Source organism: Grus americana, chromosome 7, assembly GCF_028858705.1.
Source record: "Grus americana isolate bGruAme1 chromosome 7, bGruAme1.mat, whole genome shotgun sequence".
Classification (NCBI taxonomy): Eukaryota; Metazoa; Chordata; class Aves; order Gruiformes; family Gruidae; genus Grus; species Grus americana.
This window is the reverse complement of record NC_072858.1, coordinates 17523524-17546520: the sequence shown is the minus strand read 5'-3', so window position 1 is coordinate 17546520 and position 22997 is coordinate 17523524. Positions and strand designations below refer to the sequence as shown.

The 22997-nt window shown below is 36.8% G+C and overlaps 1 protein-coding gene across 2 annotated transcripts in view; it reads left to right on the top strand.

Annotated features, from left to right (window-relative positions):
- Window positions 1–22997, top strand: part of DNTT (DNA nucleotidylexotransferase) — a 154446-nt gene that overhangs the window by 54758 nt on the left and 76691 nt on the right. The window contains exons 3-5 of one of the 2 annotated variants that reach the window (XM_054832615.1): window positions 4329–4408; window positions 7818–7992; window positions 14331–14456. In XM_054832615.1, the coding sequence (XP_054688590.1) occupies window positions 4335–4408; window positions 7818–7992; window positions 14331–14456 (375 nt within the window). In that variant the 5' untranslated portion in view covers window positions 4329–4334. Of the gene's footprint in view, window positions 1–4205; window positions 4409–7817; window positions 7993–14330; window positions 14457–22997 lie in introns of those variants that run through there. The other variant, XM_054832614.1, reaches the window with a different exon arrangement.

The window sequence follows — 22997 nt, the reverse complement described above, 5'->3', positions numbered from 1 at the left end:
TCTTACGTGCCAAATACCATGATACAGCCAAGTAACCACATTCAAAGCATACTATCAATTCATCAGTTTTTCAGAATTCTTGGTCATCGGGGTATTTTTTGGAGTTTATCATCTTTGATGTGAATAACTCAAGCATGTATACTTCAAAGTTGCCCCCCTGAAAATGTTCTATAGTTCAAAGAATATCAACACCAAATGGGATGAGGGAGAATTGATTTTTTTAAATGTATTTGAACATTTCCAGAATATACTTTTCTACATTTCCTTATCTTTAATAATAGTACATTTATTCAAAACACTGGAATCAAATGTAACAGCATGATGTTCTGTTTCTTTTTTTTGTAGGCTAGCCAGATTGGTTTACCATGCTCATTTTGTAAGAATTTATATATTTGTATATTGGAAAAACATAGGGACTAAAGAAAGAGATTCATGCAGCATATGTTCAAACAAGTTTTGCTGGTGCAGGTAGCAGTGTCCAGGAATTCCAGGTCTGACCCCTGTTGTCCGATGAAATTGTAAGATGTTGTTAAGCTTGTTCATTACCTACTAAACAAGAATGAAAACTTCCCACATAATGTGGAATTAAGGACAGAAACTTCATCAGCCTAGCTAGCTCCCTGGTGACAAGTGAAGCAGAAGATTGGAGTAAAACAAAAAAATAAAAAGATGAAAACAAAGCCTGTACTTCTTTGTAAGAGATAAAACTTCACAAAAATAGTTCTTACATATATCAAAATATAAAATATTTACATCCTTCAAGTTTGCGCATTGGCTAAGTGTAAGTGGTACAAATATAGAAAAATTCTGTGTAATAACTTCATTTAAGAATATAATTGGATTCCACAAAATTTTTACTAAAACAGGAAGAATACCTGCCATATTTTTAGGCATTGAGAGATTGGTAGAACAGGTATCAACTGCAAAGGGAATGCTTAGCAGCCAAGACAGACAGAATTAAAACAAAAGCAAAGTCATGGCAATATCTGGACAAAAACAAGTATCAGAAGGATTTTAAATTTTCCATGAAATTTTTCATTGGAAAATGCTGAATTACCAAAAACTTTAAAATGAAAAAGTTAAGAAAAATAATCCTTATGAAACAATACTGCTTGAAATGCTGTTAGGCTTATGTGAAATCCAAAAAAAGTATCCAAACAATCACTTCTCTACTTTTTATTGACAGTGCTTGAGAGATGCTTTCTCTGAAGGTTAGCATACTGCAGCTGTGTGTTAAAAGCACCTTTCACCAGTCTTCACAAGAAAGCTATATAAAATGGGCAAGTAACATTTTATAAAATATTTACAATGCAGTTCACATGAAAGCAGGGCACTAAAAGACTCTGCGACAATAATCAAGGTGCAGTGAAAGCATGTGTGAATACTGAAGTACAGAGGAGCTGAACTGTGCTTTCCAAAAGTTATGTGTTCCTGCATTTTTCCTCCCAAGGAAACCCCGTCTGAAGCCAGATCAGTACTCTGGGCTTTAGGCTGAGGTCTGTGCTAGACGCTGCTTGAGGACTGCTTGGGATGCTGTTGCTGGCACAGATGTGGCAAGTGATGAAAGTCGTTTACTTAAATGCCCATCAACATTTGTGTACAACTCGTTCTTAATCTGTGCCTTTGATAGTGCACAAAACTGATCCAAAGCAAGAACATCAGAACATGGAAATTTGTTCTAGATTTCCCTTCAGGGATGTGAACTACTCTGAATTCTAGGAGACTGTACTGAGATGGAAAAAATTCTGCTGGTTTCTGTGGTTTTAGGCCAGTAATCATAAGTGATGGAGAGTAAGGTATTGTATGTAGTGTCATGACTCAGATAACAGGATGCTTTAGAGATACTTTTCCTACACTGTATTTGTGCTCTCCCTAATGCATATTCTACTTTCTGTGTTACTGTCAAAAATATTACAATGTAATGTTGTAGGAGAGTAGGTTATTCACTCACTTGGGATATGGAAATCCTGTTAATTTAAGAAGGTATGTTTAATAAAATTGCATCATTGGCAGAGACCTTTTCATGGTCTTATACTGTGTTTATTAGATGGAGAAAATCTCTTTGCATTAGGTTCAAAGCCAGAAATTGATTTCCAAAGGGGCCGGGTGCCTAGGTTGCTTAGATATTTTGAAAATCCCACTGCGCCTCTGTTTGCAGCTTTTTGGCAGCTAGATACCCTTGAAAATCTGGCTCAAGAGTTATTACAGTAACACAAAGGAATAATAACTTATGTTTTTCATGCCAGAAGGATTTTACTGGCACTGAGCATCTTGATGTTACACTGGGGGAAATTATATTTACATGTTTGAGAGCACTGAATTAATTATAACATAAAATAAGACTTTGTTTAACATATGTAAAGAGTCTGTTCTCAAATGCATTATTCCTTGTAGGGCTTGAGATAAAGTAAAGCCGTTTACCAAGCCTAGGAAGACTGTAAACGGGGAGATGGCCACTGTTCAATGGTTGATTAGTAGTCTGGAAAACAGACAGGGAGCAACCAAAACAGATTGCTCAGCCTTACTGCCAGACCCATCACTATTAATTTTTTTTTTTTTTTGCTTCCTTGCTGCTATTCTTTTGCTTAAGCCTCTTAAAGTCTGCTTGTCTATGTTCCAGTTCCTATGAAAATATCTTGTATAATGTCAAAATAACCTGAAATGATTTATTTTGACAATTTTAATGATATAAATCAGAAAGAGGAACAGATATTTTGGCTTCTGGGTCATCCTTAGGCAAGGGAAGAAATGAATGATGTCTAGTCTATGTACTGAACTATGCATATATTTTCTTTATGGCCTCAGGAAGATCCCAGAGCTGAAAACTGTATATTAATTTTTGATAGTTTCTATTCTGATGAAAACTGTTTCTTTATATCTGTGATAATACAGTTGAAGCAGCAAGAGCTATAGGTCTGGGAAAATGTCAGTAATGCTTTCATAATTTAATTTTTAACTCTTGGCCATAATTGCAGGAAACAGGTTTTGACTCATTTTTCTGTAACTCAGGTTGTATATCCATCTGTGACAAAATGACTGAAAATAAAATTGATAGATCTGACTCAGGCAGGATTTTTCCACCTTGCTTCCTCTCCTGAACATGAGCAGTGAGAATTGCGAGATGTAACATTTCTGACACATTCTGAAGGACTAGCAAAATCCAAATTCTCTGTTACTCTAAAAGTAAAAATCCATGGAAATGGGGATATTTACCACTGAAGTAGATTTGTACTAAAATAGATGCACATGCTGTAAACCTAGTTGTTTGCCCTCACTTTGCTCTGATGGAAATTCAAGGTGATACCTAACTGGATTGAACACAACGTCTGCAACAAATTTTAGCATAGCTCTCTGATGACCAATACCCCATCCTCCAGGAGAGGATGGTACATAGCCTCCATAATCTCCTCTGTAGTTGTTTGGAGGTCACTGGGTGATCGAAAGCAGGAAGGTAGTTACCTTTTCCCTACTGTCCCTGCCACAGAGAGCAGAACATTCCAGGGCAAATAGTAGAAAGCAATGTTGGCAACACACACCAAAGGTATATTTAAACACATGCTTTCTCTTTGTCTTTCATTGCCTTAGTATCAAAATGGCAAAGGATTTCTTTTATTATAAATTTAATTTCAAAAGCTTATTTTTTGTTTGCTCTCTAAAGAAACCCACCCCTATCCCTTTTTAATCAAATTAATTACACAGAAATAGTAAGTGTACAGGCTATTCTACAACATATTTGTATACTGTTACTTAATTGTATTCTAAGACGTAATTCCTAGCTAACAATAGGAAGGTTTGGGTTTTTTTAAATAAATTGAAAATTAATGTGCCATGCAATTTGGAAAAGTGAGATTTGGAAGGTTTGAAAGGAGAAATTGATGGAACTGAGCCACTAAACCAGCTGAAGACCTGGTTGATATTTTGAGATAATTTTGTTATGATCAATATTATTTGGATAAAGTCTTTATAGGTAATGGCTGTTTTAAGTAATGATAACATACTTGTACCTCTCTGGAGTAGTTCTGTGCAAGAAGTCCCAGCTGGTAGAGAGCAAGTGATGTTTCTGCTTGTGTAGCACCTGTTTTTGATTTCAGAGGGGAAACAGAAGAAAGTTACTTCAATGGGTGGTGACATTAAATACAGCTGCTGCCTGGCAGAAAGCATGTTATCTCCCTTTTACCCAAGTGAAAACACTTTTACCTTGCATCATGGATAGGATCAGAGCTCCAGCTGTGTTCTCCCAGAGGAAGAGACAGAAAGGGATGCATTCCCCAAATCTTTCCTGCAGTTATGAAATAAAGTTCAATAAGTTTGTCATTTTCATTATGCAGAGGAAGATGGGGATGACCAGAAGGACGTTTTTGATGGAGCTGGCAAGAAGAAAGGGTTTCAGAGTAGAAAGTGAGCTAAGGTAGGAAAACGTTTATATGTGTAGAAATAACATGTAGTAAAGCTGCTTGAAGCATTCTAATTTAATAAATGTAGTCATACAGATGACTGTGGTTGAAGTTTTTGCCTTATGTTTGGTGGATATACTTTGCTTTTCCCACTATAATGATGCTTCAGGATTTCAGAGGGTGTTCCTAAAGCATGGTTTGTTTCTAGTGTGTTCTGGGCAGAGAGCAGGCAGAACACAAACAGTAGCAAAATTTCTAACTTTTTACCTCTAAAACCTGTGGTTCTAATTTATCTTGAGTCTGTCAGTTTTAATGTGTCTGCATTTTTCAGTGTGTTACTTCTCACATGGAAAATAAAAAATGTAAGGTGTGAACTAGCAAATGTTCTTCATGGGATGTGTTTCTATGCATTTGTATAGTCTTACTGGAATCAATGAATTTTGTCTTTAGCTAATCTAAATCAGCCATTGTTTATTTCCCCTTGCAGTCAGGCTAAATAGTAATTTAAACTTAATGGCCAATTCCTGAAATGAAAATAAGTTAAATGTACAGGAATGGAAAACGTGATGGGTTGAGGGGGGCATTTCTTTAGAACATCTCTGATATTCTAATATTTAATCTTCTTGTGAGTAATACACTGATGTGAGTCTCAAAGTTACTGGCTTACACCTTGGTACAATGTGGAAGAGCACTAGAGAAAAAACCTAGGGATAAAATACCACGGATGTGGCATTTCAGGGTGAAAATATACTCCAGCTGCAGATTTGTCTCATGGTGTTTCAATAAGACAACTCATTTTGAAGGAAGCCTTCCTCCAAATAGTGCTTTTCATGACTGCTAGTTATATCATTATGCAGCGTTCTGAAAGCTACATCGTTATGTAGGTTCTCCGAAAAGCTGGAAGAAACCCAAGTATTGATCATTTATCTGTATCTGTATGCAGATAGTATACAACTGGGTCCTCCCTATAAAAGCTCATTTCCACAGATTTTTCAATCCCATCAACTTTGAAAGCCTGAGGAAGAAGGGAGGATGAAATAATTTGTAAAGCAAGATTCAAGCAGGTATTGAACAGAAATAGGCAATTAGCGTCTGATACAAACTTAATTGAATTCTCAGGGAAAAAAGATGAACTGGGCTGTTCTGAATCCTACATTAACAATCCATTGAGGACTGAGTAGAGGCTTTATCTGGGCTGCTTTGGCACACAGGTATTTATTACTAATATTTCAGACTTTCTGCAAGTTGTATGCAAGGCAGGTGTTATGTTTAATTTCAGCTTAGCTCTACTGGATAAAGAAGAACTATGTAACTGTTGATTTTTGTTTTTGAAAATGCCAAAGGAAATACTAAATTTGTTACGTTCTGTGCCAAGAAAAAAGCACAGCTGTACAGGTACCAGAGGAAACTGGTGCACAGCAGCTAAACTACTGCTGCGAGCATAGCGATGGCAACGTTCCCAGATCTGCAGCTTGGTACAAATACATTACATATGAATATTTTATATAAAGTGAAATAAACCACAGGAAGCAGAAGTTCTATGTCTCTAACTGATTTTTTTTTTAACTCAAGTAAAAATGTGACAGTTTAATTAAAGTAGAACCTAGCAGGGTTAAATAATAATAAAACCAACAGCATTTCATGGAGATTCACCTACCCTAGATTTGTAATCTTGTAGATCAAAATAAACTGTTTTGGTTTTTTTTAATGGACTCTGCTCTACAAGTTGCACAATATGAAGAGAAAAAAAATAGTGCTTTACCATGGCAGTTTTCGTATTTCTGAAGTATAATATATTCGGTACATTTCTTATATTTCCAAAATATAGTACATTTAGTGCATTGGAGTGTTATGTGATAAGTTTTCTGTGGGGCGAGTCCAGTATTAGCCATCAGGATTTGGCGATTTATTGAAATCGGTGATTATTGGTATGAATCAAGGTCTTGGGGATAGGCCAACGGGTTTTGCTGGTCTCCTAGAAAGTAGTTTGCTTTGAAAGGTTGTGCACTCTGCCTTTAACAGTTATCACACTTCATTTTTAAAGTCCATTCTAACCAGCTATCTCTACCAGTGGTGCCCTGTCTGCTTGAACAGGTTGATGGCTTAACTTCTCCAGGTGTTACAGAAGGGCTCCAAAGCAATCTGTCAGGTCCATTTGAAATTTACTGTATACGCACAAGGCTGGCACCAGCATGGGCTAGCAGGAGATTACGGAGGCTTGCAAATGGAGGCGGCTGCCATCAGGACAATTTATATTCCAATTCTAGGCTTATTTCTATAAAAACTAAGTTAAATAATGACACTGTCTGCCTGTGCCTTTCCCCCAAGAAGTTTAGGAGTCTGTTGACTAGTATCAGTTAATTTTGATATATTTCAGAGATACTGAGGTCCTACAAATTTCATGAAAATGAAGAGTTTCCTCCTTTGTTGTTGTCTTTGTGGGTGACAGCACCCTCCTGAGGTGTGTGTGGAGGGGGAACACTAGGAATCAGTTTCCTACCAAGTTAGTAGTCATCTAAACTTGCTGAGGAACATTAGCAGGCCGGGTAGAAATTTAAAGATCGTCCTCAGTATGTATGTAATTTTTTCTTGAAACATAACTTTGTCCCTGTCCATTATTTTCCTGTGGAAGGTCCAGAACTTTGTTGCCTTAATCATGAATTATCATAGGATTCTTTCCAATGTTATTCCAGTACATCAACCCAAATTTAGTGTAATAACCTTTGCGCTACTGTATTTTTAAGCAAGGTACACCATATAATCTATTTAACAATAGCTCAATCTGTATATTTTATATTCACTAAACTAAGATATCAGTTTTGTAAGAGACTGGCCTTTTAGTAGCAAGGAAGTGGTCTTTAGATGGAGTGCATAATTAATAAGATTTAAGTCATGAACATTTGACAATGCCATATGTAAAGAGCTTAATGTAAGTTCAGAAAAGTTAAGTTTACAAAAACATATTACTAGCTGTAAAGCTTTTTTGTTATAGTTAACAGATTTTGTAATACTATAGTTAACAGATTTTGTAATCATTCATTGATCAGGAGTATTGGGAAGAATTGTCAGGTATCGTAAAGCAGCCTTTTCATTGTGGTTCTACTCGTGCAAACCAAATATTTTCGGAGTTACCAAAAAATGTGTAATAGGATAGTATCTTATGGAAGGCAAATGATGCTGAAAGAAAGAAAATGCTGCATTTACAGGAGCTGTCAGACTAAAGTCTTTCCTCAAAGCAGATTCAGTTTTGGCATAGATATATTGTGATATGAAAATGCAACTGCTTCCCATATCCTAACGTACAATATATACTACAGTTTTGAAGAAGTGCATGGTAAGTAAATATGGAAATAGCAGCTCTGCATCTGTGTACAGTTGGGTTCAGGAAAGAAAGAAAACTTCTTTTTGTATACTTGTTGACAGTGATTCTGTCACTCATATTGTGGCTGAGAACAACTCTTACCTGGAGGTGCAGGACTGGCTGAGAGGACAAGCTGTGGGTGACAGCTCCAGGTTTGAACTACTGGATATCTCCTGGTTCACAGCCTGCATGGAAGCGGGAAGACCAGTTGATTCAGAATTGAAGTATCGTCTCATGGTAAGATGGATCCTTCAGTGTGAATACAGTGACATTCAAAATGAATAACTGTGTGTGATTATTTTTTTTTTTAACCTGAAACCATGTATACCTGTGTTGTGATATAATTTTTTTTAATTTGAAAACTTTTTTCCCTAACATTTATATGAATAATTCATACAGTTTTAATAGATTAAAAAGACCTTCCATACTTTCTATATCAGTGTCTGGTAACACTAAGTTACTATGCTGTTGTATGTTACAAACTGGTAATATACATCATTCTTGTAAAAAAAGGGTGCTATTAACGGGGAAATATTCATCAGTGAAGCACTTACTGCTGTTACGTTATTTGTGATATTTCAAAGTACTTCAGCATCATGGTAAAAGTCCCACTGAGAGCAGTGTGTTTTAATGGGCTCCTGAAGGAATACTTTGCCTCTTCAAAACAATTCAAAAATATTAAAACCTTTGCTGCTTGGAAGTGATCAGCTAACTGCTGGGCCCTTGAAGGACTTGTGAAATGAAATCTCCTGTAGTCTGTGGACATGCGTTTACAAACTTGGCTTCATCAATTAAAACTGGGCTAAGAAAGAAAGGTTTTATTATATTATATTATCTCTCAATGGGAGCTGTAAGTGAGAGGATATTGTGAATGGTAAGCTGATTATTTGGTGAATGGTGTTTGACTTTGAAGCAATGGATGATGACATATTTTCCTCTGATCTATATCTGACAAAATTATGTATTAATTTCTCAAGCTGGAGCATGGTGTGAAACGGTGGTATTCAATACCCCCGGTACAGACTGTAAATGCTGAGGGTGAGGCAGGGATGCCCGGGCGCAGTGCGACGACAGCACGTGCCACTGGGCCATGAAATAGACCCTGCGCTGCGGCGGGATGAACCTATTCCCTTGTTCTGCACGTGCTCGAGCCTCACGGTGATGGATGTAACGTGCACTGGTGAAGAAATTAATTCATATGTCAAGAGAATTACACATCTGATCTAAAGCTCTCTGAAGTAAAGTGAGGGATTCCTGCTGATTTCTGAGGGCCTGGATTGGGCTCCGTGTGAACTGTGACCCCACTGCAAAACGATAACCGGGAAACCCGTAAATACTGGGACCACAGCAGGATCCGCAGCGTGTACCTTCCTGTGAGGCAGAAGATGCCTGAAAACTTAACCACAATATTGCACTGTTTGCTGCTGCTTCATCTTGATGTTTAGACTATGAAGGATGATTCATAAATACCACCCTTCCCCAAGAAAAACTGTAGCTCCTGATTAATTTTTTCAGTCATCTTTCGTTGCCAGAAACTATTTTCCAGGATTTTACATATAAGAATTACTGTTTAATAACACTTTGTGGGGGGAGGACTGAATACACCAGATGGAGCTGTCGCTCTCAGACTCAGCATAATTCCATGACAGAATATGTGATGTGTTTATATTTGCAGTCCTTCCAATGAAGTATTCTTGCAGCATATTTATAATATTTTCAGTGAATCTGCTGGAGGGAGAATAAACCAAAGAAATTAATGCAAACCAGAAAAAACCCTGAAACCCTTGTAACTACTGCATTATGTAATCTCACAGGCAAACAGGTCACAAAAATATAAATACCCAGAATGCAAAAAAAGTGCTCTATACAAGAAATAAATCCAAAATGTGAGCAAAATCCTGTGAACTTTGCTGAAAGTTTCACATGAGGATTAAAAGCAAACCAAATTACCGTTTCTGTACGTTTTTAATTTCAGCAGAGTGTGAAGGCCTATAGCTTCAGATATCTCAGAAAATGTCTTTTTATAGATGGGTTTTTTTCTTTTCAAAGCAAGAAATGCCTTTGTCTTTCTCAAAATGTCTCCAATGATGCTGAAGCTTACTTTTTTTTTAAAATCAATGAGAAGGCTACTGCAAGTTGAACTGCCTTAGTTTTCTTTATATATAAAAGTCCTTGTGGAATACTGCTGGAGCAAAAACTTCTGAAAAAGGTAGCAGCACTGTCAAGAGATCATTATTATATTTTGAGATGGGCTCTGCAATAAGAGCTTCTGTTTTTATTGAAACACAAAGATTTCATGTTAATAAATGTAGAATGCAATAAGCTAGTGATAGCTGTACTGCTAACTTTAAAGCTTATAATTAAGGCCAGTCTTAATTATATAGTGGCTGTAAAGTAATAAACAGTTTTGTAAAGCAAACAAGAAGGAAGAGAAAGGTTTCTAGAAATTCAGCAAATTTAAAAATGATTTTATTGTTGCAGTGTCACCATGATTATTTTTTTTCTGCCTTGAGAAATGAGGAAGATTTGAAGTAAAGGTTAATTTTCTTTTTAAGTACTAGACTAAACTCGTATATAATGCAATTTAATTGGAGTTTCACTGAAGATAAATTTGGTCCATTATGTCAGTCTTGTAAAATGTGAAATGAAAGTGAATTAACAAACCTTGAACTCAGGCTACATCATGAAGGCTTTGAGGTAAAAGGAGTGGATTGCAGTGAGGGAATGTTGTGGGTGAAATCTCATCTACGTGTAGGTTAGTGGTAAAATTCCCATTAATATCAATAGCAGGAAGATTTCATCTTTCAGGAATTACAGTATTTGGAAGGTTGTTCTTCATTCAGAACATTTGTTTTAATGCATGACTAAAAAGAAATGTCCTTCTCCATGCAAAACAAGGGGAATAAAGTCAGAGTTACAGATCATTAGCTAACATATTAATTACAGTTGTCACTAAAGTACATCTTTCTGTGGTTTTGAATGATCCGAGAGATGCTCTGATGTTAGTGATTTATAGAGTATAAAAGGTTGGGTGACCAGATCTAAGGTGGTCTGAATTCTTATTGATTCATTCAGTAACAGTTGACTTTTATAGTTAATAGCCATCATTCCATTTAATAGGCTATGGAAGTGTGGTAGCCAAACATCCGCTTTAAAGGGAAATCAAAATACTTCTCTGGCAAAGGAATGCATTTCTCCAGCAACACCTTTCCCACTGCAAGCAGATGGGTATTCTGGACAATAGCAGGACATGGACATTGAAGGCAAGGGCATCCCCACATGCTAGAAAGTAGCGCTGTCTCCTGGGTAATGGAAAAGAAAGAGGCAGAGGGGAAGCTTTCGGAGGATTAAAAAGAAAGGAAGAGAACCATAAGTGGGCTGGCATCCTCAGCAGCCTTAGGAACTGTGCTGTGACTGCATCTCTTCTGCCTTTTCCTCAGTCAGAACCCAAAAGTTGTTAGTTAGTTATTTTTTTTAGAAAGGAAAAGAGATTTGTTTCTTTGAATAAAGGATTTCCCTCCACATTAGGAAAAGGAAGTACCACATCTTTTCATCTCTTGCTATATCATGTGATGGGCAACTCATATTTAACATTTTCCAGAGTGTCTCACTACATTGCCTCATGAAAGAGAGAGGCTCTAACTAATGGAAGAAATCCTTCATACTGACAGTCAGACTTTCCCAGAAAATAAAATGAAACTTATAAACTGGCTGCCTTCTCTTCATAAAACGCTGGATATCAGCAGACTTTATTATTTGATCAATGCTGTCTGGACTTTACAAAGCTGCTGAATAATGTGCCTTGACACAGTCTCTAGTATCTGCGCACCTTATTCACTGCTGCTCTGTTTTCTCTCTCTCTGTTATTTCCCTCTGTCATTATACTTCTTTGTATATTTAAAAAATAAAAGTTTGCCAAAAAGCCAAGTAGTCCCCTACAAGATTAATCCTGCAACTAACCCTCTCTGCTGTACAAACTGATGCTAGTGGTACAGGTTGATTTTCCCGCTTATGCCATGTGGAAAATGTCCCTGTGAAGGAGCGGCAGGGACATTCACTGTTACTCCAGCCTGGATGTGGGGTACAAACTCTGACTAGCTCTAGCAATTAAGTAGCCTACACATTTGGATATTTTTCAGTGGCTGCCCCTGTGCAGTGTACTGTAATTTCGTTTTAATGTAGTGGAGTTATCTGCAAAAAAAAAGAATTTTAATGCTTATGTTTTTCTCATGTCCATGGTTGTTTCTTCCCAGTACTACAAATTATTTTGAGGTAGTGTGAGTTCCCAGGATTGCTTGTTCTACACTGTAATTGCTACCGGATGAAACTTTAGGTTTGTCGCATAAGCTGTGCAAATGATTTTATCCCATCTGGTCTTCCCACCAAAAAGCAATATCAATCCTGTTCTTATGTTCTGATGATGATAGATCATCTTTGTAGTTCTCATGCAGTCATCGTAATATTCCCTAAAATTCAGACTATAGTAATTACTCTTCGCCAGACTTTTTTGCTGTTGATTTCTAGCTGAAGTTTCTTCTGTTGTTATGCATAATCAAGTCCTGTTAATGAAAAGCATATCTATTGCTGATTAGGAAAAATGCTGAAATATCTTCGCTAAGGCAGGAACAGGATATTTATGTGCCAGTCTATCACCCTCTTAAACACATAGAGTTTCTGCATTAATTTTGCTCTTATCCAGAATGCCAGGTAATGCTACATGCAGGACTCTTGGTCTTTGTGTGTCTATGTCCTAATGAAGATAATAGCTTATTATATATTCTATTCAGTAACGTTCTGTTTGTTCACAGTCTTTGCAGCTGGCACTATCATTTCAAGCAGTATATTAGCTGTAATCAATCATAGTTTATATGATTTAAAATCAATTTTAAAGTATAATTCATGAATGTGTGCAAAAGTGGATGAGTTGTGCTGTTGATCCTGGCTGAAACCCATTTCGGTTATTCCCAAGAGTGGTCTTAAACGTAAAATAGCTTCCTTCCTTCTAGTGTATACTGTGAAAACTGCCATATAATTCACTGCTCCTTCAGCTGTGCAAGCAAATGCTTTTTGTGTGTGTGTGTGAATACTATTATTTAACTACTCTGTATCAAATACAAAGGCAATTTAGCATGAAATTATATGTGGGGAGTGTGTGTGAAGGCACATACACATATTTATAGGTTTGCCTAGCACAGATGCTAGCTTTATGTCTGCGTGTCTTTGGATACAGGGGAGAAGGGGCTCATCGTTCCATTATTGGGGTGAAAATTTCCTCTGCGTATCTTTGTGATATTTTTTTGTCGTTGTCGAACCATTTCCCTGTGGCTTTTGGACAGCACAATGCAATATGTTTTTGACAGATCTGCCAAATATTTTTGGACAAATTGACAAACAACAAAAAAATACATAGAAATGCTGAGAACGCTTTGGGTGTTTCCAAAGTATTCCAGATTTGAGCACTTTTAATGAAAGCAAAGGAATTAAAGGACTGGACATATAAAGCAGCAGAAAAGCTGGAGCTAGGTTGTCTCTTCCCAGTGCTCTCTGGTCAGGACGCTCACATGTTGAGGGCTCACACTCAGCACTCTCTTTTGCCAATGGGGACAGGACTCTGTGCATCCTGCCTTCCAGGAGAATTCCCATCCCACCTTTCTGAGCTGGGTTGCCCACAGACATTTTTTTGATCTTAGTCGATTTTGCATGGAGCAAAATTAGGAGAAAAGCAAACAAGCATGTACCTAGCCTAGTGCTTGGGAAACTCCCATTTAAGATTTGGCACCTGGTCCTTTTCCTTGCTCCAGTAAACACCTAAAAATGATGTCTGAATTCAATCAGCATGTATGGAAGGGGCTGAATGAGAAATCACATCATAAGGTGAACACTGGCTGTTGGATGAAAAGATGGAGATGACTCTTCTATGGCTGTTTGTAAATATTTCCTTTGCTTTATAATGACCCCAAAATAGAACATTTAGCTTAATGAATTAAATCCAACCCAAAAAATTTTTCTTTCATTTTTACCTGGAAGAAGGGGGAAACTTTAAAATAAAGTCATACAAACATTTTTTCTCAACCACTGAATTTAGCTACAGAGTGAAAAAGTCATATATTTGAGCATTTATTTATTTATTTATTTATTTCTCTCTCCTTGGTCTAACATCCCTGATCTTATATTGAATCATCTAGTATTTTCTGGGAAAACTCTCTGTTCTTTCAAGCTTATCTGCTCTTAAAGCTTTGTAGTTTTTCAATCTTACCGTAATAATAAGAGTAGTAGTAGAGAGACTTGCCATGTAGAGAGACTTTTTTTTCTAAATGACAGTGCCATTGAAAACTCCCTGCAAAAACTTACTGCAGAAAATGAAAAATCCCAGTAATCATAAGATAAACTGGCGTTGTCAGTGCAGCCAATGTGATATTAAACATTTTTTCCTGGGAAGATGGTAGAAGCATTATTATTCTTTTACCTTCTCTTTAAAGGTACATATTTTTGACTCATTCCATGTTTTTTTGGTATTTTAAGCTATTTGACAGGCGTACCACCAACCCTTCTCCACTCTTTTTTTTCCTTATTAGGAACAAGATCAGTCTCCTCCTTTGAATGCACCTGAATCAGAAGTGCCATCATTTATTGCAAGCAAAGTATCTCAATATTCATGTCAAAGGAAGACAACTTTAAATAACTACAACAAGAAATTCACGGTAATGCTTATGCTAGTTTTTATCCCATAGATAGAATAAGTAAAATAATTAATACAGTACTTGCATCAATATTTTCTATGCCACCCTCAGCAAATTCATGAGTTAAGCAGCACAATGACAATTTTAAAAAGTTATAAATCTGCCATGCTTAAATTAAAATTGAGTGCAAGCTTAATTGCATCCTTTAAGTATTGCTGAAAGCTTAACACAGGGGATCTTTAAATACACTAATAGCTTGTAAACACATGAATTTTTAAAATAAATGATAGAATAACATTCTGAAAATGTCTTTTAGCCTTTCATCACAGTCTTATTTGAAGTTGGAAGCAATGGTAAGCAAAAGTTTGGTTTAGGTCAGTCCAAAGTACTTCACAATTGCTGTGCTGCCATCTCTTTTGCCTGGGTGTTCGGTTCTTCAAAGTGTGGTCGTAAGCTTCAGATTTTCACAATCTCTTTGTTATGAAAACAGATTGCGCAATCAATGTAATTACTTTAACGTGACGTAAAACCCCCTAAATTGTCTAGTTAAATGGAAGTCTTATAGACTATCATATATCCTATTTAATGCTCATAACATTACACAGTTCAGTGGGTATGAAGAGCCCAAGTCATCCGGTCTAAATTCTGCTTAAGTTATTGTGCCTAATGGCTCCTCTCGGCTCGCTCTAGATACTCGGTGGCAACTGTTCAATAGGAAACATTTGACACAGAGACTCTAATGTAGTATAGTCTGAATACATCTGGCATGGTTACAGTCATATATCTCAACTATAACATGAAACATCTCTTCATCTTCCTAAAGTTTTATTATTTATTTTTTCATTATTTATATTTTTTAATGCTTTTACTTTGTGTGTGTGCCTATAAATACACAGAAATCTTTCAAGTAAATATTATTTCTAAGATCCACATAAAAAGAATAACAACAGATACCAGTAATTTCAGAATAAAAAACATTTACAAGGTAAACACTAAAACTGCTGGGAATTCAGAACTGAAGATAAACCTAAGAGCAACTCTGAAATGTCTTGATCTGGGAACGCTCAGTTAAAAATTAAACAACCTAAATTTTGCCTTGTAGTGATGCTTTGAAATAATGAATTATACTCATTATATAATAGTGCTTATGGTACTCAAGTAGGTTAAACTGTTTGCTTATTTAAAAAAAAAAAAAAAACCTTACCCTTTTTGAACAACCTGATGGGAATTGAATTTTGACCCTGTGGTTGGACTAGAGACCTCCTGCGGTCCCTTCCAACCCCAGTGATTCCAACATTCCCAAAACTGCTTCTTTTGAAATGGCTACCATGCCCCACCTCCTGCTAGGAAAACAAGGCTGTGAATGTTATCATTTAACCTCTTGAAAGCAGTCGTTCTTCTTCACCATTTACAAATATGAAATACACACTGCCGTAGGGGAAGATGTTGGACCAAATATAGTATGAACTGAAGACTCTGTAAAATACCAACCCTGGAGAAACAGGAACTAAGTACTGTAGTTCTACACTTCCTGAAAACAGTGGAATGTGGAAGTCTGGCTCTTTGGTGAATTTTCTGTGGTAGGACATTTTGTCAGTCATTCTGAAGGTAAAAAATTAAAAGTAATTGTGATGGATAATGGCAAAGTACAATGGCTACTCCTAGAAGTCACAAAGTTGTTGCTGATTTTAATTCTCATTAACGTTTTGAGCCCAAAAAGGTCTAGAATAAGGTAGTTCCTTTTTAATGATACCTTGAGAAATTATTTTTAATTTTTCAAACTTCTAATATCTTTATTTGTAAAGTTGCACAGTATTTTTCCATTTTTAAAGACCGAGTACTATAACTCTAGTGAATATATAGTTCATCTTCTAGCTGCTGAATTCCTGAGTTTAGTCCAAGATTCAGTTCAAATGAAAACTATGATAGCAGCAACATATTCATTGAGTGGTTTCTGTTATACCTGTGTTTCACAGAGAGGCAGTCCCTAAATTACTTCCAGGTTTATCATTGAGGCAGTCTTAATGTCAGAGTACAACTTGTATTTGATAAATGAATTTAGCTGAACACATTAGAAGCAGGGCAGTTCGATGACTGAAGCACTGAGACTCCCTTCTGTTATCCTATATATCAAACATTTCTGAGTCTGGGTAGAAATTAGGTTTCACGGTGACAAAGGTGGCAGTTTTTCATCCTTGTACTTTGAGAGTAACTGTTCTGAGTTCATGCTGTATTTTATTTCTGGAGGTGATACTACTGGACAAGTTGATAACGCCTATGAGCCTGTCTAGCATCTGCATCTTGACAGTTGTAACGTAACTCCTTAGGGCTGTAGCTCTTTTTCCTCACAACCGAAGCTTGCAATGACAGCTGAAGGCTTGGGTGTTTATGGACTGCAAGAGCTGGCCCATTCCCTGGAGGCCTGCCAATTAGTCTGCCTAATGTCATAGGAGCCTGATTTTCAGATTTGCTGTTGTTTTGTCGGTCTTGTATTAAACCTGTAATTCACGTTTTCAAATAAAAGCGTTCCAACAGATTTTTCAGTGTGAGCACTTAGCAAATGCACTGAAGCATTGGTATAATTCACTTGTGCATGCTGTGGTCAGCCAACCATTAAATGACAGATTTTCCCTGGCTCAATGCCGTACATCCTGAAAATTAGGTCCAAACCATCTTGAATTATGTGTTGATGATAGTATTTTGTTATAACAACTATATTCTCTGAGCCAGGGTTGTTCCTTTTTCTTACAGATTTTCTGTTTTCTTTGGTTAGCTTGAAAATAATGTTTTTTGATCTCGCCTATAACAGGGGCACAAAGCTCTAATTTGCTTATGCATTCTTGGATGAACTCATGGATTCCTCCTTTTACTGGATTTTGCCCTGGTACCCTGTATCAAATTCCTCTTTCAGATGAGTTGTAATTATGTGTGAGAAACAGCAGTAGTTATGTTTGACATCTTTTTAGTCTCTTTAGAAGAACAGGATAGGCAGCGGCGTGCGTACGAGGCTTTGAATGTGCTGATTTCTTGGGAAAGACACTTTTGGACGTTTGATTTCTGGATAAAATGGTAATTAGTGATCTATTTTAATCTTGAGTCCTGTTCTGTATATATTTTACCATGAAAGACCATTTATTAAAACCAAATAACAGAGATATTTGATGAGAGCTCATGAGGACAACATGGTGATTTAACACACTAGATGCATTTTCTATGTTCAACTGTCCCATGCTTCTTTTCTATTGTATTAGCCAGAAAATAACTTACAGAAAGGTGCAACAGACCAGTTTTACATCATGGAAGAAGCTGCAGAAGGGTTGGCAAAGACTGCAGATGTGAAGTTTCATGACTATGTCTAGTATGGGGCAAATCCTACCCAAATTATTTTTTTATGAGCTGTTCAGTAGTAGCAAGGCCTGTTGCGTGAAGAATAGACTAAGCATGTCAAATTGCATTCCAAGGACGAGACAGTGGCATTATGTGGGAGTTCTTGGAGGAGAAATGCAACCGCTTCAGACTTGCGGGACCTCATGCAGCCTTTGGGTCACTGTGCATCACGTACCGTGGCCTCTTGGTACGTCAGTTGGGAACCAGTGCCACGGGCTTCACTGATTTGGGTGATTCAGGAATGCACCTGAACGCACAGCCCTGACTCCACAGGTGAACCGTAGCTGTTCAGAGGGGTAAAGATGCAAAACGAAAGGGCAAATCGTTTCACCGGAGGCTGTACCTTGGCATGTTTCCTTTATGTTTGTCTTAAACATTAATGTTATTATGGAATATAATATTACAATATTGTTCTCTGGCTCTTTTGTAAATAGCTAGCCATCCTCCCCCTCTCTCACTGAAAATATACGCTTGGGGACTGCATTGTGTTTTCATGTGGTAAAATAAATGGAGTCATTCTGCTGTGCCCGAGAGGGGTTGTTGGATTTGAATATTAATACCAGACTGCAATAAAATTCAGAAAGACATTCTTCTGTGAGGAAAATACAATTTAATTCTTACAGAAGAAACTAATTAAGTCAGAGGCAAATGGTTCTGTGATTCTGAGGCTTATTGCTAATGCTACTGAACGTTACTCTGCTTTGGCTGTTACTCATGGTAATGAGAATGTGGATGTTTAGCATGGGAAAGACGCCTGGTTTCCTTTCCACTCTGTTAGAGAAAAAAAATAATTCTTTTTTTATTTTCTGTTCTTTTTTACCTACAGAAACATGTATCAGTTATGCCAGTGGTGCAAGCATTTATTATTATTCCATTTTAAAACAGACCTCAGGAGAACCTCAACTTTAATTTTACAATGAACTTGGGAGCTCTATAGGTAGAAAACCACTAAGGGAATGCATACTCTTAATAACATGTACTGCCTTACTGACATAGCTTACTTCAGTAAAAGTTCTCCAGATAGTACATCAAAATTGCAAATTTTGTAAATCTATGTGAAATGTGTACCTATCCAAAATGAATTCCTGGTTTGGTCTAAGGAGGAAATCTCTCTTCTCATTTTTAAGGTAAGTGGGAGGGTGCTTCCTAAAATACAGACAGGATATAAATGCACTTGCACTTTTTGGCAACCCAAATTTGTATGTATATATCAAGTCTATGCTTCTTTCTTTGACCTCATTAATATGTGTAATATACATTTAGCATTTTATGTTTCTTATTACCCTGTGCGTTTTTATCTAAGGCGGTGTTACACGATTGACCCTCTACCTGCATTTTTGTGCTCTGTCAGCAAATATTGTTTTCTTTCACATTATGTAGAAACATATGGAAACTTCTCAAGAGTACCACTCTGTTCTAAGAAATGAACTTGTTATTGGTTAATATGAGTAGCAGCTGGAGCTAACAGATATTTATTTCTAATAACAGTGTGTATACAAGGACCCTGAGATCATACACATTATGCTATTGCTGTTATTCTCTCGGCTCCTTTGTTTCTCCAGCTGATGTAAGATGATGTGATAATATCTTTGGACCTGGACAAGTCTCGGGCTTTTCAGTTCAGATACCAAATATAAAATAACAAAAATTCACATTGAACAAAAATGGTTCATTTTATTTATTTAGAAATCACTTTAGTCAACACTATAGGTTGGCTCAAATTCCTTAATTCTCCTTGAAATAAGCACCTGAAAGTATTTCTTTTCTCTCTGTGAGTACAAGAGGTATTCACATGCCCCATGTCTCTTCCCATTGACACATGAAATTAGGATTTACACTGGGGAAAGTGAGAAGAATATTATTTGAACGGATGGTTTGTTCTAAATCTCTTTAAAATCACTTTGGTCAGTTTTGAATGGACACCAAACACGGGTAACAGCAATGTGATGAGAGCTAGGACCCACCCTTTGGATTTATGACTTACTAAATAAGCTTCAAGTAGAAAACAGTGATCGAGAGGAAAAGCAATTTAAGTCAAATTGCTGTTCTGAGTATAACAGTCCTTCAACCTAGTATCGTGTAGGATTTTTTTTAGTACACTTTGCTATTTAGCTCTTTGGCGGATTAAATTCATCTGTACAATGGTATATTATATTTTTTTTTTATTTGTGCTGCAGTAGCATTTACAGGCTGAAGTAAGATAGAGGCCTTTTTAATAAGAGATGCTGTACAAACACATTGTAAAAGACAGTTCAAGCCCTGGAGAGTTCATAGCCCTAATAGACAGCAAATGAAAGATAGCAAGGGAAACAATGGCAGGGAGGTCTGAAGCAGCTTGCCAAGGTCACACAGCAGAGGAGCGGTGGGTGTAGGCATGGGACTAAGGCAAGTGCCCTGTCCATGAAGCTGTAATGCTTTCTTTACAAAACAGACTGGATTTAAAATACGTTCTTGGTAGTATAATGTTGGTGATGTCTGTTTTAACAGAGTCTTAAACTGAGGTTGTTAAAGACTATTTTGCAAGTAGCAATGGAACTGCTCTGACAATCGTTGAAACAAGCAGGCTGGTACGAAGCATCGCATGGGACCATTAGCTGCTTTTGCTTTTCTGAATGTGAGTGAACTCATGTACTTCGTGTTGAAAGGTATTGGGTTAGCTGTTCAGCAGGCATAAACCAGCATAGCGTTATTGATTATTGTTTTCCTGAGAATCATTCTCGTATATTAGTTGAGAATCTTGCTCTTTGTGTTGATTTCAGTCTTGTGATCTTTAGCATTTATAATATAATATTTTAGTGTGCGTTTTTACATGTGCAAGATGCTTCCTGGTAACTTTGCTTTGTTAATTATATTTTATCTTATTAGGTCTTAAATACCAGATATTAAATGATCTGCAAAATTTCTGTCAGTACACCTGTCCTCTTCCTTATTTTTAACATAATTCAACAAAATCTTTGTGTACTTTTGTATCTGATCTGATGGGATCTGTAAGTCCGTTCCATCCTCATTTTTCCATAGCCCAAGTCTCACCAGCATATGTTCCGCAATTTCAGGCACAGATGGAAAATTTGCAATAACTGAAGAACTGAAATGTAGTCTAGCTATCTTTCACATTTAATGAGAGCAGCCCCTGCAGAATACCCCGGAGATTATGAAAATCCCACTTGCTAGAAATAGCTAGAAATTTAGTTTTCTGTTAAAATACCTTTTAAACAGGCAACCTGAGTATTGATCTGGTTGATAAAAAGGTGGTGAGATGCTTAATGTAAGAAATACAAAAGTTTAGAATAAATGAGGGGTCAGTAACTTTCCTTTTTATATCACCATAAATAGATTTCACTAGAGATCTAATAGATTGCAAGCTTTTTCTCAGCTAATATAGGAGTTTGATGTGCTTTTCCCCTCTGGAATGTTATTCAATATAGGCTATAATATTCAATAGACTTGGAGATCAGTTGCTTTCTTTTTTTAAAGCAGAAAAATTTTTATCAAAAAGAATGTCGAAAGCAGTTTTATATAAAAAAACCAGATCTGTAATTAATTGCAGCATTTGCAGGCAATGTTTTGTATAGGGAATAATAGATATTCAATACTATTTAATTGTTTATTTAAAACAGCTTAATGAGCTTTGCAAAGGCAGGAAAACACTGAAACTAGAATGATAAAAAAGCTTTGATTCTATCTTCTCATTGACTGTCAACAGCCTCTGAATAAAATGCTACATGTGATTGGCTTTTCCAATAATGGTGGTGACAGAGCTTTTCTGAAAACTGCCCTCCTGCTAGCAGGAAGGGGCTAATACCTCCCTAAACCAGCAGTGGCACTGGTATATGCAGACACATTTACCGTGATGGCTGATTTTTCAGCGTAGAATACATCTATTTAAATGTGCATGTGAGAGGCTGCCTGTTGGGAGTGAGAAAAAACATTCCTAGGCTTTTTGAGCTTCCTAATCAAGGACGACTTTGCCAGTCTCCCTCATTGCTCCATACTGCTGAGCAGGTACTTATGAGAACTGTTTTCTGTCTATGTATTTGTCTTTATAGTCTCTTTTAACAAGAAGGTAGCAAGTATATCTTTTTGGTTCTATCCCCTGATTAATTCTGCTAGTGGTAACTGGAGTAAGAAATTTCTTGTCAAACACTGCTTTCTTGACTATTCATGTGCATAGATTGTAAAGAGAGAAAAAGAAAGCCAAAGTAATCATAATTTTGTGACCGTAAACCTCACCTAAAGCAAGAGTTAGCATCTTTTCTTGCATAGAAGGAAAGAATCTTTGAAGCTGATAAAGAATAAGAACTTGGGAGAACATCCAAAAAAAAACCCCACAGCAGAGGAAACTATCTGACCCCTATCATCCCACTTGAAAAATATATTTCCCCATTTGCTCTGCAGTACTATGCGTGCTGTGTTCTTTCTTCCATATGCCAACTGGGATGAATCCGTGCTACTTGTGACCTCAAACTAGTACTTTCCTCTTTTCCTGCATTAAAGTTCTTTCTAAATAGGATCTATAATGTGCACCTGTCTTTAACCAAAAAGTATGTAATTAAATACAAGTTAATCTGTCAAGCAAATAAAGATCTTAAATGCGTGGGGGGAAAGAGAACAGCAGTTGAACGAATCCAACAATTAGCCACTGCGAGAGCTTTAAAGACAGCTGTAAGGAAGATAAGGGTTTGTGCACTATTTTTGTAATAGAAAGTTTGGGGGGTTTTGTTTTGTTTTGTTTTTCCTCAAAGGAGCCTTTTCCCCGCCCTCTTTGATTCCTTATACCCAAGGGCTAGTCAATAGTAAGTGCCACCAGTAAACAGTTGTAGAAACTTCAGATCATGAATTTTGCTAAACAGCTGTCTATATCAAAAGATCTGTCATGAAATGTTATGAAAATGGAATTGCACATTACTGATCAGGGTAGCTGAGGGGAGGATTGTTCCATTGAGATGGACAAGTGACCGATTCTTAGAGAGATCAAGGAGTGAGGTTATACTGGTGATATAGAGCAAAGCAATTTCTCTGTAGCAAGCCCTAATTAATTATTTTTATACAATTTAACATGGTAGCAAAGGGGGAAAAAGGAAACTGAAGTGGTTTGGTTCAGCTAAGGTAACTATTTCATCTAAAGAGATACTGGCAAACCAATTAAGATCTCGTATTTTTTATTTGTTAAGAGGA